The sequence below is a fragment of the Melanotaenia boesemani genome, chromosome 5, assembly GCF_017639745.1.
Source record: "Melanotaenia boesemani isolate fMelBoe1 chromosome 5, fMelBoe1.pri, whole genome shotgun sequence".
Taxonomy (NCBI): Eukaryota; Metazoa; Chordata; class Actinopteri; order Atheriniformes; family Melanotaeniidae; genus Melanotaenia; species Melanotaenia boesemani.
Genome location: NC_055686.1, coordinates 28,430,025 through 28,448,864, shown reverse-complemented (window position 1 = coordinate 28,448,864; position 18,840 = coordinate 28,430,025). Strand labels below are relative to the sequence as shown.

Sequence of the window (18,840 nt, the reverse complement as noted above, 5' to 3'; positions counted from 1 at the left end):
CGCCGTTTATGTAGAGGGGGGCTGGGTCTGTGCTGAACCTCCTGAAGTCGATGATAATCTCCTTGGTTTTCTTGGTGTTGAGAGCGAGGTTGTTCTCAGAACACCAAGCAGCCATCTTCAGGATCTCCTCCCTGTAGGCAGCCTTATCACCCCCGGAGATGAGTCCGACCACTGTAGTGTCGTCTGCAAACTTGACGATGAGGTTGTCATTGTGGGCCGGCCTGCAGTCGTGGGTATAGAGGCAGTACAGGAGGGGGCTCAGCACACAGCCCTGTGGGGAGCCGATGCTCAGCGTGCGGGTGGAGGAGAGGTGGACCTAGTCTCACAGTCTGCAGTGTGTGCAGATGTTTGATTGTGACAGACCCATCCTGAACATCCTTTGTCCTGTATAATGAGTTATATGCAGAATTTTGAATTGTATTAGTTGCATATTTGAATTCTTAGTCATTTTAAAGGTGTTTAAACATATTTGTGACCATTTATCTTTATTAAAGTTACTGGATAAGTCCCCCTCCCATTTTGAAGTTGGAAGACAGATTGAGTCTTCTAGTTTGAATAATAATAGTCTATATATTTTTGATAATAGCTTTGGGGCATTGAGATTTATGAATTCCGCCACCCTAATAGGTAGCTGTAAGTTTAATTGATTAATGGTATATTTTTTTTTACATATAATAGATTTAAGCTGGTGATATTCTAAAAATTTTTTGCTACTGATTCCATATTGTGAAGTGAGAATAATAAATGACAAGACGTTTCCATTTTTTATTATGTTCTAACTGTTTTATTCCTTTATTTTTCCATTGAGTGAAATTAATCAGCTTTTTATTTTGCAGGATGTCAGGGTTGTTCCAGAGGGGTTTAAACTTACATGGAAAAAGTGAGGATTTGGTTATTTTTAGAAAATCCCACCAAGCCACTATAGAGGAACTGATACTGATGCTTTTAAAACACTTCTGTGTTTTGATGGTTGAGCTGATGAATGGCAGGTCAGAGATAAACAGATCCTCACACAATGCTTGCTCTACATCTAACCATGATTCATCCAGACTGCTAGGTTTAAGCCATTTGGAGATATACTGCAGCTTGTTAGCTATTCTGTTGTAAAGTTTTTAGACTGATACGTGATGGCTTATTTTTCCATAAAAAATTTGATATATGTGAGTCCAGTGACTTAAACCAACTGGAGGATGGTTTAGTGGGTATCATTGAAAACAGGTAGTTTACTTTAGATAGAACCATCATTTTAACTGTGGCAACCCTCCCCATGAGTGATATGGGTAAGTGCCTCCACCGTGAGAGATCATCCTCTATTGCTTTAAGTAGCTGGACATTATTTAGCTTTGTTAGTTCTGATAACCTGGGGGAAATGTTTATGCCTAGATATCTAATGTTTCCAGACTGTATTGTAGTATTGGTTATGTTTTGTAGGTCACAGTTAATGGGCATAATAATGGTCTTAGACCAGTTAATAGAGTAGTCAGATATTGATGAGAATGTGTTAATAAGTGTGATTGTCTGGGGGAGAGATGTCGGTGAGTTCTGAAGGAAAAGTAATACGTCATCAACATAAAGACTTATCTTGTGTTCTATATTTTTGGCATGGATTCCTTTAATCTCTTTATTTTGTCTTATGGCAGCAGCTAGTGGTTCAATAAAAATAGCAAAGAGTAATGGAGAAAGCGGGCAGCCCTGTCTGGTTCCTCCCTGCAAACAGAAGCTTGGAGAGGTTTGATCATTGGTCTTCACACATGCATTTGGGTTGTTATATAATATTTTTATCCAATCTATGAAAGATGACCCAAACCCAAATTTGTTTAACGTTGCAAATAAAAATTTCCAGTTTACTCGGTCAAATGCTTTTTCTGCGTCTAAAGAAATGACTGTGGATTCCAGGTTATGTAGAGTAGAATAATCTATGATGTTAATTAATCTACGCATGTTAGTAGAGGAATGTCTACCTTTAATAAAGCCTGTTTGGTCAGGATGTATCATTAGAGGGGTTATTTTTTCTATTCTTCTGGCCAAAGCTTTGCTAATTATTTTGAGATCTACATTTATTAATGAAATTGGACGGTAACTGGATGGAAGTGTCGGGTCTTTACCTGGTTTTAATAGTAGAGTAATATTGGCTAAGTTCAGATTTGAAGGTATTTTTTGTTTTTCCCTTAATTCTAATATCATATTGTAGAAAGTGGGTGCCAGCATTGTCCAGACTTCTTTGTAGAATTCTGCTGGGTAACCATCTGGACCTGGAGCTTTATTGTTGGGCATATGCTGGACAGCTTCTTGGAGTTCGCCGACTGAAAGGGGGGAATCCAAGACCATTTTATTTTCATGTTTTAATTTTGGAAGATTGATGTTACTAAGAAATTTATCAATATTGTCATCTGTTGTAGCTAGTTGTGATGTATATAATGTTTTATAGAATTCTTTGAAAGTGTTATTTATCTTGCAGGGTCGTGGCTGATGTTTCCTTCTGGATCTCTGACAGAGGAGATGGTTGATTTCTCCTTGTTTGTTTTTAACTGATTAGCCAGGAACCTTCCAGATTTGTTGCCATGCTCAAAATTCTCCAAGCGAAGTCTTTGCACCAAGAATTGAGTCTTTTTATCTATTATTTCATTAAGTTCAAGTTTAGCTTTCCTTATAGCATTTAGTGTGTATTCTTCTGGGGAGACATGGTAAGCATCCTCTAAGGATTTAATTCTGAGTTCTAACTCTGAAATTCTCAAAGTTTCCTTCTTTTTCTTATGAGAAAAAAAGGAAATTATTTTCCCTCCCATTACTGCTTTTCCTGCTTCCCAAAGAACACACGCTGAAGTTTCTTGCAAGTCGTTATTTTCTAGATATAAGGACCATTCTCTTTTGAAGTAGCTGATAAACTCAGGATCTTTAAGTAATGACGTATTAAATCTCCAGTTTCTAGTTGCTTGTTTATTGCTCTTACTTCTCAGAGTGAATGATACTGGTGCGTGATTACTAATGCTAATAGGATGAATTCTGATTTCTGACATGTCATTCATCAGCGAGCTGCTAGTTAAGAAATAATCTAATCTAGAATAGGAATGGTGAACTGAAGAGAAGAAGGTGTATTCTCTTAATGTGAGATGGTGAGAGCGCCAAACATCACAGAGACCAAAATCCTTCATGTACTGTTTTACAGTTTCTGAGGATTTCCAGACTCGATGAGCTCCTGTGGTACTTTGTTTGTCTAGTATAATGTTAAAATCACCTCCTATAATTAGTGTGTTATTTGAGTGACCATAGAGTGAGGCGAAGAGGGAGTGAAAGAAGGAGGGATCATCTACATTTGGACCATATATATTTGCAATACATAACTTAACATTTTTAATAGATAATGTAACTATTATAAATCTGCCTTCTGGATCTATGATTGTATTATCTATGTCAAAACTTAACCTTCTATTAATGAGAGTTGCTACTCCTCTCTGCCTAGAATTATAACAAGCTGAATACACATGTGGAAACTGGGTTGTTGAGAGAAGATCTATTGTTGAGTTTGATAAATGAGTCTCTTGGAGTAATATTATATCTGCTTTCATTTCTTGCTAACGATTAAAATTTTTTAACCTCTTTTCCCTTGTGCCAGCTCCACGCACATTCCAAGAACCACAGAGATGAGGGCTATATGCATATTACTGAAGCCTGTGTGCGTGCATCCCACTGCTTCTCCGCGTGCATGTGTATCTGCCAGCTGGTTGTGACAGGGATGTATGTGCGCTTGTGCTGTTCTGTGTGCGTTCCTGTGAATCAGGAAAAGTGCTGATGTGTATATAATATAATGACAAGTGTTACCGTTAACCGTTAAAGGGTCGGAGAGAAGAAGTGTAAAGAGTGAAAAGAGCGACAGTGCCAAATGAAAAAAGTAATTTAAAAAACGCATCTGTGCTGAGTACAGTGTAGTGGAGACAGGCAGTGGATTTACTGTTAACTAAATTATCTTTTATGGCAGTTTTATGGATATAAAATGATCTAATGAGAAAACAGGAAAATTAAAGCACATACCAAGTCAGTAGAGCCACGGAGTGATGTCCGGGTCGTGGTACAGCTGTCCATTAATAAATAATTTATCCACCGCGATGACAGCGCGAGCGCCTTCAGCGATAAATTTCCTCCTGATGGGAAACAGGACTCTTCATCGGTCCAGAATCTCTCTCGAATATTTGTCTTTCACTCCAAAGTTCCCTTCAGTTCGCGGCCCTGGTTCTTCACCTGCTCCTTTTGTTTGAAGCTGACGAACTTCGCTACAATGGGTCTTGGTCTGCTGGACCCGGGTTTGATACTATATAAAAGCATGAGTTAAGAATCAAAAGGAAAGAAAAACATTGTATGTGATCTGTTTGTCAGCTTTTTTTTAAATTTTCCTTTTGGAAGGAAATGCATTTTTCTGTCATCTGGAAACTACAGCTGATGGTAAGGGACAAATAGTACCAACTACAAGTTTTTCCTGTAAGTCAGCGCACAGTGATTGAGAGCGGTATAGTGCCCCGGCAAGTTGGAAAATCTGTTAAATTGTTATTCACAAAACTTCAGGACCATGCATATGAAGCAGCAGAACAGGAACCATTTTCACCGTCGCCTGAGGACCCAAATGTAGACAGTAAAGACAGGAGGCAGAACAATGCTGTTGGCCAAGATTTAATCTGGGACTCAAACAAGAAACAAGACACGGCATGGATAAACATAAGGACCTGACAAGGGGCATATATAGACCATAAATGAACTAAGACCAGGATCAAAATGTGACAAAAACCAAAAATTTGACAAAATAAAACACAAGAACCAAGATAATAAACTATGACAGCAAACACAGTACACGAGGACAAACAGGAATACTGAACTAAACATGACAAAAACCAAGAACCTGAAATTCTAATGAGTTATCACAGAGGACCCAGAAATTCAGCCACACACACAGTGATGGAGATTGAAACAAGGGATGGTTTAATGAAGCCGGGGGAAAGCAGGGAATAATGCAGATGAAGTCCGGCAGAGACTGGTGGCAGGTTCCTGAGCTGCAGTGGAACATGAACTCCTGGAACAACTCCAGACATAATGTCATGATCATGGGCTGTGTATGGATCATGTATGTCGTCTTTTAGTTCTGGTTATAGTTCTGGTTTTTGTCACGTTTAGTTTCTGCTTTAAGATCATGGTATGGGTTTTTGGTTTTGTCATGTTAAGTTGTTTTTTCCCTTATGTGCTCTGTTTCTGTTTCTGGCTCATTAGATCACCTGGTCTAATTACTCATCCACTTCACCTGTTCCTCATTACTCCCTCCGTGTATATATGCCCTTGGTTTTCAGTTACTCCTTGTCAGATCCTTATGTTGTATGGTTTATCCCAGTTGTGTGTGGTTCCCTGTCTTGAGTTTTGGGAAAAAAAAACCTGCACCGATTCTGCCTCCTGCCTTGACTGCCTGCAATTGGGTCCTCACCTCCACCGCCATACGTGACACATAAACAGTGGGGATCCACAATCCAAAGGCAAAGTACTCAGACAGGCAAGGGTCATTCATAAAGAGGCAGAGGTCAGATTACTTATCAGGGTCGGGAAGGGCTCAGAGGTAGGGATGTAATGCTCCAGCCGATCTGCTCGATCACATGTCGAGCATGTGACACGGAAGTGTTGCAAGTATTGTTTCTGAGCATTGATTCAGCATGCCAAAAGTCACGTGATAGACCAACTGAGGCCTTGTTATGTCATCAGCGTGTATCGAGCACCACGGATCTTCGAAGGGAACGGGCTTGTCAATCTCCTAATGAGAGATTCCAAACGCTGAGGAGATTGAGGGTTTTTGAGAGGAGATTCTGTAGCGATTGTGCGACATTACATTTTGACAACAAAATTAAGGGGAGCATCACATCAGCATTAACTTTTATTGGATCACATTTAGCTTTTAGAGATTTTGGGAAAGAAACATCTGCATGAGGTGCTGTTGCCAGGGTGCTGAAGGAGCTCTGAGTATGAGAGAAGAATGGAGCGGACGGTGCCTTTAACATCACAGGTAGGCTTTATGTCCCTTTCTTTCTTTATATAGGTGTTTTTTAATAGCCTTGCAAAACGCTTTAAAGTTAATCATAAACTTCATCCAGAAGCATCAGAGGAAACGTCTCGGTCTGCAGCTGCAGAGGAAAACCACAACCTGCAGGACCTTAGACAGCCGAGCTGGTTTCTGACCATCAGCAGAGAATTTTAATGATTTTAAAGTTGGTTAATTACAATTTTATTTACAACTGTATAAAATCACTAACACAATCACTATCCACGTTGCACAAGCACCCCTTCCGTCATGCCTTCCCACTGTGAGCAGACTACTACTGTCATTACAGATTGGTATACTCAAGTTACACCACAATTCTGTTACCTTAACTAATCTTACCTAATAACCCCTCTTTATCATTTATATGAACAACAGAAAATAAAAATTCACTCATGGTAGAAGACGTATCCTTTAATGAGCAGTTATGAACAGTGAAACATGACAATCGCCAAAAAGGTATTTTAAACGATATATATATATATATATATATATATATATATATATATATATATATATAAAGCTCTATTTGGACTGCTAAATATTTGAGTTCTGCCTCCCAGACCTTGGTTAGGAAAAGGCAGCGGTGTCATCTTCCACATGTGTTGCTTCAGGTTATTATTATAGATGGATGCGCTGTGATTTCTAACAGAAACAAAACTTGAAATATTTCAGTCTGTAAGGAATGAATGTCTACATTATACAAGTTTCACTTTTTGAATGGAGCTGAAGTAAATAAAAGTTTTCATGATATTCTAATATTATGTCGAGCACCTGTAAAACTGAATTAAACTGAACAAGTTGGACATGTTGGAGCATCTCGTTTAGTAGCCTGTCGTGTTAATGTTGAAGACCAACAGAGCACATTAGCTTGTAAAAACACAAGTTTTTTTGTTTTTTAATCACAGATAAAACATGTATTTTCTTCTGAAAAACCTAACCATGTTGTGTTGTTAAATTATCTTATTAAACTGTTAGAGCCCAACCCAAGAAAAAGATGGAGAGATAAGTCTATTTCTTTTAATCTGAAGTCTTTATTTGGCCCTTTTTAATAATATATATATATAAAAAATGTTGATAAATAAATGCCAGCAAGTCATATGATCAATGTGGGGGTTTATTCCTTTTATTGAGAAATTAATTATTTTGATGCAATACAAACTGAATAGTTTCCAAATACAAGAATTACAACAATTTTTTTTTAACACATGTTTGCAAAGAAGCTTTAGCTGTAAAACAAAACCACACTGAGTGAACAATCCCGCCACCATTTATTCATCCTTAACATAATTAGGATTTTTTCGGTCATGAATGGCACATGATTATTCGTTATGTTCACCTGACTGAATGTTACCAGTTTGAAAGATGTGAAACAAAAATATTCATGTGGCAAAACTTCAAAACACCATATGATTTATGTTTTATGGATTTTTCTTTTGCAAGCAGAAAGTAATGACTTAGTTAAGCTTCACTGAGCTGTGGTCGGCACATATCACCGCTGCTTAGTGGTCGGTTGACACTTGTTTGATAATGAACAGGACGACAGCGGTTAGCAACTTTGTCACAGGCCAAAACCATATCTGCTTCCTTGCTGTAGACTTCTAACTTTGCAAGTGGCGGTGTTAATTCTGAGATCATACACCAACATGTTTGAGGTACTGGTGCATAAGTTATCCTTCAAACGCTTGCCATGACCGTTACAGGTCTGGACAACAGGCATCTGATCCTCTTCCCTGATGAAGGACTGACGTCGTCTGTCGCAGATTCGATTATTTCTCAAGTACCTGAAGAATGAGACCAAAGTCCAGAAAAAATCTAAAAAAAAAAAAAAATTACTTAAAAATTTATTTCTCAGTGAGAAAAATCTGAGTGTGACGTACCTTTCCCATGTAGTCTTTGATCCAGCGTTAAAAGACTCCTGAAGAATGTGAAAAATTTGTTATAAGCATTGTTGTCAGGGTTTCTCTGACACGGTTGAGGATTGTAAGCTTCTATTCTACCCAGGATCAGAACCAGGGCGAGAGTAAACATGTCAGCGATCTTCATCTTGTCTAGAGAGAGAAAAGTGAAAGCATGTGATCTGTACTTTATAAAGTAACCTCTCTCCATCTCAGATTCAAACCAGAGACCTTCTTACTGGGAGGCAGGCTAACCACCACACCACCTTGCAGTCAAGTTGTTGAAGTAAATTAAACAAAATGATAAATATAAATATTATGTTGAGAAAGAAACTTTTAAAGTGCAAATACTGCTATTGGATAAATAAATCAAAATGACATGTATGTTAAATGACTACTTTTCCATTTTTTCTTTTTGTTTACTCTTTCTTCCTCTCCTCTGTTCCTCTGTTATGAGCCAGGGGGTTACATGTAAAATTGGTAAAACAAATTAAATTAAAATAATAATGAAGAATAACATTTAAGATAGAAGCGGAGCCTCAGGTCCAAAAGGCTCCTCATGGAAAAGCAAATGTTTTTGGCATAACACGGCAGCCAGACCATCATTCTGGTGTCATGTTGCAGGACAAGACAGGTTAAAAATTTTTTTAAAAGATGCATTTTATTTATGCTGAGAAGGAAACTTTCAAAGTGCAAATACTGCTGTTGTATCAAAAAAACAAAATGACATGGATTTTTAAATGACAATTTTTCTGGAGGATGAGTTCTTAAAAAGCAGTTTGAGAACCAAAAATAAGTTTTAAAGTGAGGCTCGATGTTTGGTCTATAAATATTTTGTATTTACTTTATATTTAATATTGACTAAGAAGCAATAAAACATACAACCTCCTTTTTGATCAGTAAAATGATAAATTCGTTGAAACTGTGAATAGTTAAATGTATCTATAAAGAGGTTTTCTAACCTGCTGTGGACTGTCGATGTGGCTGTCTGAAGGAAGTCAATATCAGCTGGAGGTGAAGTTTGTGACAGAGGCTGTAACTATCTGTTCCTTTTTAAACCTGCGCTTATCAATAAAACAACCAATCATGTCAGAAGATTTTAATCAAACCACTGTATGTCATCATAGATGGAAGTAAATAAATAAATAAATAATTAGATATTTTATTGATACTGCATTATATCAGGCATCTTCTTCTAATCTGGTGAGCCTGTGGGTCATTTTTGATTTATTTGATTGATTTATTTTTTTAACTTGTCCTGTTCAGCATCGTAGCAAACAGAATGATGGTCTGGCTGCTGTGTTGTGCTGAACAAATTTGCTTTTCCTAACGGAGCTTTATGGGTAGAAGGTTCCTCTTGATAATCAATTTTTTTTATTTCTTTCTTTATTTAGATATATTATTTTATCTTATTTATTTTGAATTATCGGATTTAAGTAAACTTGCTGGACCTGATAGTAGGAGACAGAAAAACATGGAGAGTAATGAAGGAAAGTAGGAAAAAGGATTAGGAGATAAAGAACTAAAGCATCATAAGAAAATGGTCTATGATCTGATTAATAAATAACCACTGAAGGTGATGCTGCTGTACCCTCTACACAGAAAATATATAAATCGCTCTTGTACGCAGATGATAGACTATTATTTGGTTATAGATGCCTTACCTCTCATTTCCCCTGTATCTATGTCCATCCTCCAGACTCCTGTGGAACATTTTTATCTCTTCCTAAAAAAGCCAATATCACAGAGAAAAGTTAGACCATGAGAGAAAAAAATCTATAAACTTTCTGTAAAAAGAAGAAGATTAAAGTGGTTAAATATTTCTGTCTAAAATAAGTTTCAGACTGATACCTCGTCAGTAAAGAACTGAATGTAGCAGAAAAGTTATTCCTGCCAGCAGCCATCAGAAAATCATTAATAATCTCAAACTGCTAAATTCAGTTGTTCAAACGTGTAACCTTGACCCCATCTTGGGCTGGAAAGATTATTCATAAATCTGTTGAACCAAGATGTCTGTGCATGTGTTTCATTTTTTTGTGAAGTTATTCAATAATTCTATTTAGACAAAGTTTTTAAATCTGGTTAATATTACCCTGATGTGTATTTTATACTCTGTGGTAGAATTTTGCACTCTCTGGTGACTCCTGGTGATTCCTGGATCACCTGATAAGGTAGTTTCCTCATAGATTTCCACTAAACTTATAAAACAGTTGCAAACCAGGAAGTAGCAAATACAAAAACAGATATGATATGGCAGACGGTCAATAATAGCAGCAGGCAGGTTAATATTAACCAGAACTCTGAAGACTTTGACAAACTGCTTTTAAGGTTTATTTTACTGTCCTGCAGTTTGAGTCTGACACAAAAGTAGCAATGTCAAATTTTGAAGCATGATCTTCCGAAAGAGCTGTATGAGGGTAAACCATGTTCATATGTTAATAGTTGTTCTTAGATTTATTTTCCTTATTCCTCCACAGGACTTATGAATCAGTGAAATAACAGGCATTTAGATATAGATACATTTAGATAAGATCAAATGGAGGGTTAGAAATAAACAGGTAATCATAAAAACATAAAGCGGGATCCCATTAACCAGAGATCAATGTTGTCAGTTTGAAGTTCGTTTTATTTTATTTACTCTCTTATTTTACTTGGTGATAATTTGGGCTGTGTGGCAGCCAGTGTGATGAAGTTTTGCTATAATTCTTTTTAGACAAAGTTTTTGAATCTGGTTACTATTCCCCTGATGTGTATTTTATACACTCAAAAAAATAATCATGCCAAAAACGTAGACTTTAAGTATTTTAATTACATGTAGTTTTTCCATGCAATTTTATTACATAGATTCAATGTGAAGGTCCCATTTACTTTAGTGTGTTTCTATCATACCATGCCAATGTGAATAAATCAAATAACTTATCCAGATCTGATTAAACTTAATGCAAACTTATGCATAAACTTTATGTGTTTATTCAGTTATCTAAATACAGTTTATGCGAACTTTCACATAAACTCTATGTATTTATTAAAGTATCATATATACAATAGTAATGCATTTCAAACTGGCTATTCTGTCTTTTGTCATAAATCACAAAGCAAAACACAGCATAGTTGTGAAAACTTTATTGCCAGTAACAAGTAACAACAAAATTACAGCAACGTTTAAATGTGTCTGCATTGTAGTGATGCCACTGTACCCCCTGTCCAATGTGTTGGAATTTAAACAGTCTAAAAAGGCATCACACCTGGCACACACACTAGATGCAGATAGTGTGATATCACTGTCCATGCTAGCAAACATTTTTCAACTTTGAAAACAACCATGACTTTTGGCCTGTAAGCCAACACCTTTCCACTATGTAAGAAGCAGTGCAAAGGCACAATATAGCACAAAATACAACACCTGAACATTCAGGATCATTAATTGCATTTGACATTTTGTAGCAAAGTGAAAAGGTTGTCAGGTGGATTATACCAATATGGAATGCAGGAACAGCGCTTAGTTATGTATTGTACCCAAAACAATATTACATAAAAGATGAAATGCTCTACAAGGTGTTATTACAACAGATGAGAATGAAAGTACAAGATTTGAACCATATCTAATATTCTGCCTCACTCATGAGTGTAAATGTCAAGAGCAAATCAGAAACCATCAATAACTCACATCATAAAATGGCCACTGAGTGTATTTTGCATAACAAAGTTTTCAAGCAAAAAAATACATCCAATCACAAACACCACCATTTGAAAGTTCACTGCAGTTATCGTCAACTAATTTGAAAAGGTAAAATCAAATAAGAAAACAGAAACAGACTTAAAAATTTTCTTAGAAATTATTCAAGGTGAAAAAAAATTAGCCTCTTCTGGAGAGAGCCCCAAGCAAGTCCTGCTAGTCCTGTTTAGTGTTTAACATGTGAAATAACAGCAGTAATGACATAATGAGGATGTATGATGCAATCATATGGATTACATTGGAAATGATGCAGGTTCCTTAAACAGTACATCATAAGAACGACCTGCAGGTTCAAATAAAGTCAAAGAGGCAAAGATACAAATGGTAATGTCGAACAAGCCAAACTGTGGCAGGCTCAAATGTCCATTACATTAACTTATGAGCTCATTGAAGCATCTTTATTTTGAGTGTTTGGACCTTTGGGGACAGTTTGTGACCATCCAAGTTCATCAACACTTTCTGGAAGAACTCAAATGTGAACTTGTGTTCCTGGGGATAGCTCAAGTTGAGTGTGTAGATCAGTCCAAAAAGCATGACACATCCAAAGGCAACACTTCCCAGGTTGCATAGCAGTTCCACACCCTCAATCACCACTCCAACATCCTCTGGCTTTTCCTCATCATCAGCACCATCTTTTCGGATAACATAAACCCCCATGGTGGTCTGTGCAATCTCTCTCTCAGCTTGCTCACTGTTGACATCCTAAAAGTGAAAAACAATTTGACAATTTTGAATTAAACTGATAAAACATTGAGTGTTAAAAACTGTACGTCACAGTAAAATCCAATTACTGGCCAAGTACTCCTTGATGAGAGCATTTCTGTCCTCACTGAGATAGACAAACAGACTTTGAAGTACACAGTCCCTCTTGACTACAATGTCTTCACTCTGCAAAAGAATGTATAATAAAAAAAAATATTTTTCAAGACGCCTTTTACACCTTTAAAGAGGAAAGGTGTAAAGAAGAAGTAGAAAGAAGAAGTAGAAAGATGAAAGACAGAAGAAGGTTATGGTTAAGGTCAGATGAAGACAGATTAAGTATAGAAGTTGAAGACAACAAAAAGGGAAAGGGGTCCTACATCACTCATCTATGAAAGAAAGAAAAAATGGAAGCAAAGGAAGAAAAACTTAAGGAATCAGACAGAGGGTGGATGGAGGAAAACAAGACAAATGAGGAAACAATGAAACAGTAGAAGGTAGATGGGAAAAGGAGATTTTACATAGGAAAAAAACATTTGGCTAAATAATCCACAGTTAATGCACTTGCTTTAGCTGTTGGAGCAATGAGGAATTTGATCTTCCTTCCAGCAGCTCCTCCTCTACTGCTGACGACCTTCATCAAATTAGCTGTGTATTTCTCAAGTTCTGCCAAGAACTTAGCTTGAAGTGGCATCGTTGTTATCTGCATGAATTCTGCATTTATCTATAAGGGAAACAGCTAGTTAATCCACAATTTTCCTGAAGCGGTTCATAGGGGGTGCCATTATCAACAGTTATGGGCGAAACTTCCGTCGCAACCGGAAGTAGCGGTTGTTTAGCTGGGGAGATTCGAGTTGGTCGGCGGGAGCTACGGGCTAAAGTTAGCGGTCGATTGTTAGAAAGTGAGAAATAACGAAATGTCCCGGAGTTCAGGAACATCGTGTGCTGTGCGTGGTTGTACATACAACCAGCGGAAACTAAACGAGTGGCTTAATTCAGAGTGCCTTGAACCAGATCATGAGCGGAAGAGAAAAGCTGACTGCCCGTGTCCGCAGATCTACAGTTTCTATCCACTCCCAAAAGACGAGGAAGCGAAAATTAATTGGCTCAAAAATCTCAACCTAAAAAAGCCTCCAAAGACCTTGTATGTCTGTTCTTTTCATTTTGTCAACAAAAAGCCATCGGATGACTACCCTTATCCGACGCTTTTTCTCGGCTATGACAGACCACCGGCAAAGAGAAGACGCCGCTTAATCAGGAACGTTCAACAAACTGCCACAGGTATGTTAAACAGTTTGGTAATAATTTGTGATCAATCTGTGTCAGTGGCAGTCATGTTCTATAATGCTGGTCATCACCTGCAGATGAATCTGATGTGGTCGAGGCTGAAGAGCCAGGTCTGATGCCGCCAGTCGGACGGAGACGTCGCCTCAGTGTGGGGGTTGACAAAATTGTCACAAGATCAGGTGTGTTGAGTTTAAATCATATTTCTTTTATTTTTTGTTATTGGGAATCTGAGTAGGGTCTGTAATTAATCTTCTCCAATCTCTCCTACTCAATATCAGATGAGATGGGTGTGGAGGATGTTGAAGAGTCAGGTCCTCCTCCAAAGACTGTTCATGATGCCCAGACGCAGTGGGCAGACCCTGCTATGGATGACCATCTCTACTCCAGAGGACCCATTGTCAGTGGCGAGACAGCTGTTCCAACCCCAGGGGGGTCACTCTCAGTAACAGATGTTACACTAAAAAATGATGCAGATAGTTTGCTGTACACAGGAATTGGACTACTTGAATTTATTACTCTTGTGTCTTGTTTACAAAGTTTTGCCCCCACATCATCAAAAATGCCTGTGGCTGACCAAATTCTGTTGACACTAATGAAACTTAAACTGAACTTAGTTAACTGTGATTTAGCGAGACGCTTTAAAGTATCTGTCAGTCAGGTCAGCAAAACTTTGAAATTCTGGGTTGATGTCATTGCTGAAAACACTGACATTCTCATTCCATGGCTGCCCCGTGATATTATAAAAGCTACTATGCCACAGGCTTTTAAGAAGCATTTCCCTAACACTACTTGCATTATTGACTGGTCAGAGAGTATTTTGCAGAAAGCTAAAAATAAGGATGCAAGGACCGAATCATATAGTCATTATTATGCCAGTAATACTGTAAAATATCTTGTGGCGGTTGCGCCATCAGGATTGATTATGTTCATCTCTGAAGCTTACGGTGGGAAGTGTAGCGATAGGTTTATTACACAGAACTCAGGTTTTCTTCAGTTTTTGCGTCCTGGAGATCAGGTCATGGCAGACCGTGGCTTCACAATTAAAGATCTACTGGATGAAAGAAAGGTGCACCTTGTCTTACCAGCTTTCACACGCAAGCGAGCGTAGCTGACAAATGAACAGGTCACACGCACGAGACGCATCTCTAATGTACGCATTCATGTTGAACGGGGCATTAGACGTTTGAAGGTGTTTAAGATCCTCTCTCAAACTGTGCCTATTCTTCTGGTGCCTAAATTTGACAAAATACTTAGAATTTGTGCAGCTCTTGTTAATCTTAGGGGAGAGCTTATTTCTAGCAAAGACAGACTGTCTAACACATAAATGCAGCACAGAGCTGTAGAGAAGGAAAGGAACTGATGAGGTGTGTGTGTGTGTGTGTGTGTGTGTGGTGTGTGTGTGGGGGGGGGGGGGGGGGTGGTAGAGGGTGTTCTGTACTCATTTAAAGGCAATATTCTTACTTGTTCTATTTTTCATGATCTCCATTCTAATCTTACTGGCTCAGTCAATGTAATGAAACATCTTGTCTTAGAATAAACAAACTTGCTGTCAGGCATTTGTGTGTCAACTTTTAATTCATTGTATGGTATTGTGGTTGAACATGTGCACATTATGAAGTCTATCTTTTAACAAATATCAGAACTATTAACAAACTGCAATATGGAATAGTGCAATGTAATTTAGAGTGGAATAACACCTCCTGTGGTCCTTTTATCTTCAAACACTTACACTTCACTTACTCTTTTCTAATTAACATTTTTTTTTACTCTTTACTCTCTTTAACTTTTAACATTTAACCGAACATGTATTTGAATTTTAGCCTCCCATGTTAATTTGTGTACTCTCACAAAAGACCTGGAGATTCATTAACCCTTTCCTCTTCTTCCTCTCCTAACTTTTTACCAGCTCGAGGTACCTCAGGCAAAGCTTTATCTTCCTGGCAAGGAAATCATCAACCAGCCTGGGTAGCATGTGCATGAAGTAAAAACCCTGCAGTCTATGCATTTCTTTCTCTGCATAGTCCTTATCAAAAGGCACATCCAATTCCAGGCTCTCGCTCGGTGTCCAAATTAACAGCTTGCAGCTCTCTAGTCCCGTACACAGCATGGTCAGCTGAATCTGGAAAAGGGAATGTAACAATACATTGCTAAGTATCACAAGGCTCCTAAATTTTAGTCACATGACAAGTAGAAGTAATAGGTTTTGGCTGTGTGTATACTCTTGATTACCTGTTGGTAGTATCCACCCTGTCCATTTAAGGCCAGATGGAACTGCCCACCATCCATGGGTCCATCATGCAGAGGTCGGACATCTCCACGAGGCCGTTGCAGAAATTCTGTCAGTGATCCCTGTGGAGATTTCACTTCTACAAGTTGTTTCTGGTTCAGGACTCCGTCAGGGCTGGCTCCAAACCAGGGATGCTCTGGATGTAGGATCAGGCCTTTCCTCTCCACCAAGTTACCTCTCTCCTCCAGCATCTGGATGGCCTTTTCCTCATAGGCTTGACCAGCCCTGGTTGCTGTGTTACCCATGAATGTTGGATATAAATGTTCTCTGATGAACTTTTCTGGGTCAGTTTTGAGGCGCTTGGGGACTTTTTTCGCAGTACTTGCTGTAAGACGCAGCATTCTGGCATCATGCCACATTTGTGAGTGACTCTGAGTTTGGGTCTCGCAGGTTAGTAACTGAGTTTGTGTGGGGTTAAGGTCTATGTAAGTTTCATAAAACATCTGACATTTTTTACAGCTCAGCTCAGTGCCATGTGTAGTGTGGTCTATGTGGGAAAAAGGTTGGACACTCTCAACAGCCTGGTTTGGACCTGTCGTGGCTCTGTAACACAGCTGTAGGAGACCACTCGTAGGAAGCTGAAAAAGTGGGGCCATTACACTTGCATCAACATGAGATCTGAAGTCTGCATGGTTCTTAAAAATATGGGGAGATAGAGTTGGCTCTGATGATGATGATGAAGAGGACAATGGCACTGGGTCTGGGACAGTATGGTGTGGTTTGTAATGTTTGAAATGGATGTTTTTAGCTTTCTTCAGCCCAGCATTCTTTTTTCTCCCTGCATTCCAACGTCGCTGTGAATCAGTGCATGCCAAGCCTGTCTGTCCCTGTCTCACTGCATTTTCAACCTGCACAAAGGGGGGAGAGGCTGTACAAATAGTGTACTTTAAAAAAATGCATCAAGCTTTAGCTACCTATGACTGTGCTGAACATGTACCACCTCATAAATTGACCACACAGACATGTAGGCCATCAAGCATAATTTTGATTTAGTTATTTAAGGGAACACATTTCAATAATAATACTTATTTATTTATTTATATTTATTATATTTATATTCAAAATATTCTAAATCTGTGGTAGTGTAAGGGGTGACAACATGCAAAATTATCACAAAACAGGAAAATTAGACATAAGGTTCCAACACAATGGAAATTTAAAAATTCCATACTTTTTCCAGATCATAATTTCCATACTTGTTGGTAAAACAATTAAAATACTTTATGTCATGGGTTAATAGATGTGTACCAGGTAAATAACTTATGTAATCATTTGGTTTCAATAATATGAATATACTGCTGTTGGGTCCCGAAATAATTCTAGGAGATTGTAACTATATACAAAATAATCAACCAAGTAACTTCAGATGAGGAAAAACCTAGATAAGTATTAAGATAAATATTTCCATACAAATGTTTCCATTTTCCACACCTAAAAATGTAGAAAATCAATATCATCAAAAACAACAACAAAGCTTTGATGATGAAGTCTGTGATCGATTTTTTTCTATTGTGCGCATGAGACGTAGTTGGCATTGGTTCTCATCAGCAAATCACAATGGGACGGGATCACTGTTGAGGATATTCTATTTTTATTTTTTGCAAAGTTTACAACATGCGTAGGAACCCTGTGATGACCTGTACTGTACACTGGACTAACCTTCCACATGATGGCAGCAGCGTGGCTGCAGGAGCGCCCAGCACCTGCAATGCAGGTACAACCCGCTGTCTGAATTTCACCTGACAGCTCCGCCAAAACCCAAGCCTGGTGGTGCGACACAGTCAGGGCTTGACTGGGCTCAACGCTGGCTTTAAGGTACACCAGGTCTTCTCCAACACAACTAATCAACACGGGCCCTACTTTATTGCTGTGGAGGTACTGGTATGCTTCGGCACTCTTCATGTTTTGCATAGCTTCACCATCGCAATCCGTTGCGTTGATTACGTAGCTAAAGATGTTAGCATAAGTTATTCTCGGCCACTTCTTTACCTCATCCTCCCAGTCCGTAATTGAGGAGGGAATGGGCAACGATATATCGCCTCTTCTGATCACTGTTTTACTGTGCTCCCATCTCGCCATCATGTCTTAAGTGAAGATCATGAACCATTAAAAATATAATACTGTAAAGTAAATACGCCGGTTGCCAAGCGACAGCGGCTTCAAACCGGAAGTTTCGCCCACAAATTTTGGCCACGCCCACAACCCGGAAGAAGCCGCAGGAAAATTGTGGATACAGAATAGAATAATCTTTCCCCCCCAGGAAATTTTTATCAGCACATAATTTTGGAATTATGTGTTGCAGAGCAGTGTGCAAAATATCAACAGTAATACTCACCTCACTCACTGTGAACAAGGCAGGCCATCTGTTCACAAAGTCAGAGATTAAAGATGAGTTCTGGACAACCTCCTGACGTCTGTAGGAGAAGGTCTTCTGCATTTTCTCCTTGACCACAGCCTCATTGTTTTTCTTTTTCACCTCTGACAAGAGAGCTACTCTTTCATTCTCAAGACTCTCTCCTGTTTCACCACTAGGGAATGATGGGAGAAAATTAACCTCTGCTTTCTTGGTTTTTTGATATTTGCGGCCGCCTTTTCTTGACCTTTGCGCTTGTTCTTGAGGGAGTTTACACTGACTTCAGGGTGTCCAATTTTGCTCAGTTTTGTGCGAAAATTGGCAACTTTTGTCTTTAAATACTGTTTCCAACCTTCATGGCCAGCACGAGTTCCTCTTTCCCTCAAACAAGGATGTGTATGCACTAAGACCTCAGCAGCCTCTTCAGTTTGGGAAACACTCAGGTATGCTGTGTATTTAAAGATCTGTTCCGCCATACCTTCCAGGATATCCATTCTTAGTTTTGGGGGAGGAGTA

The 18,840-nt window shown here is 38.6% G+C and overlaps 1 protein-coding gene and 1 pseudogene across 1 annotated transcript; one reads left to right on the top strand and one right to left on the bottom strand.

Moving 5' to 3' along the window:
* Nucleotides 1–13,183: 13,183 nt before the first annotated feature.
* LOC121640734 lies at nt 13,184–15,234 on the top strand (annotated as a pseudogene).
* A 15-nt stretch (nt 15,235–15,249) lies between these two features.
* LOC121640735 lies at nt 15,250–16,712 on the bottom strand. The gene is made up of 2 exons (XM_041986583.1): nt 15,914–16,712; nt 15,250–15,803 (listed from the first exon to the last, which is right to left on the bottom strand). Exons 1-2 carry the CDS (start codon nt 16,565–16,567, stop codon nt 15,576–15,578), a joined length of 882 nt encoding a protein of 293 aa, XP_041842517.1. The 5' UTR covers nt 16,568–16,712; the 3' UTR covers nt 15,250–15,575.
* Nucleotides 16,713–18,840: the final 2,128 nt, after the last annotated feature.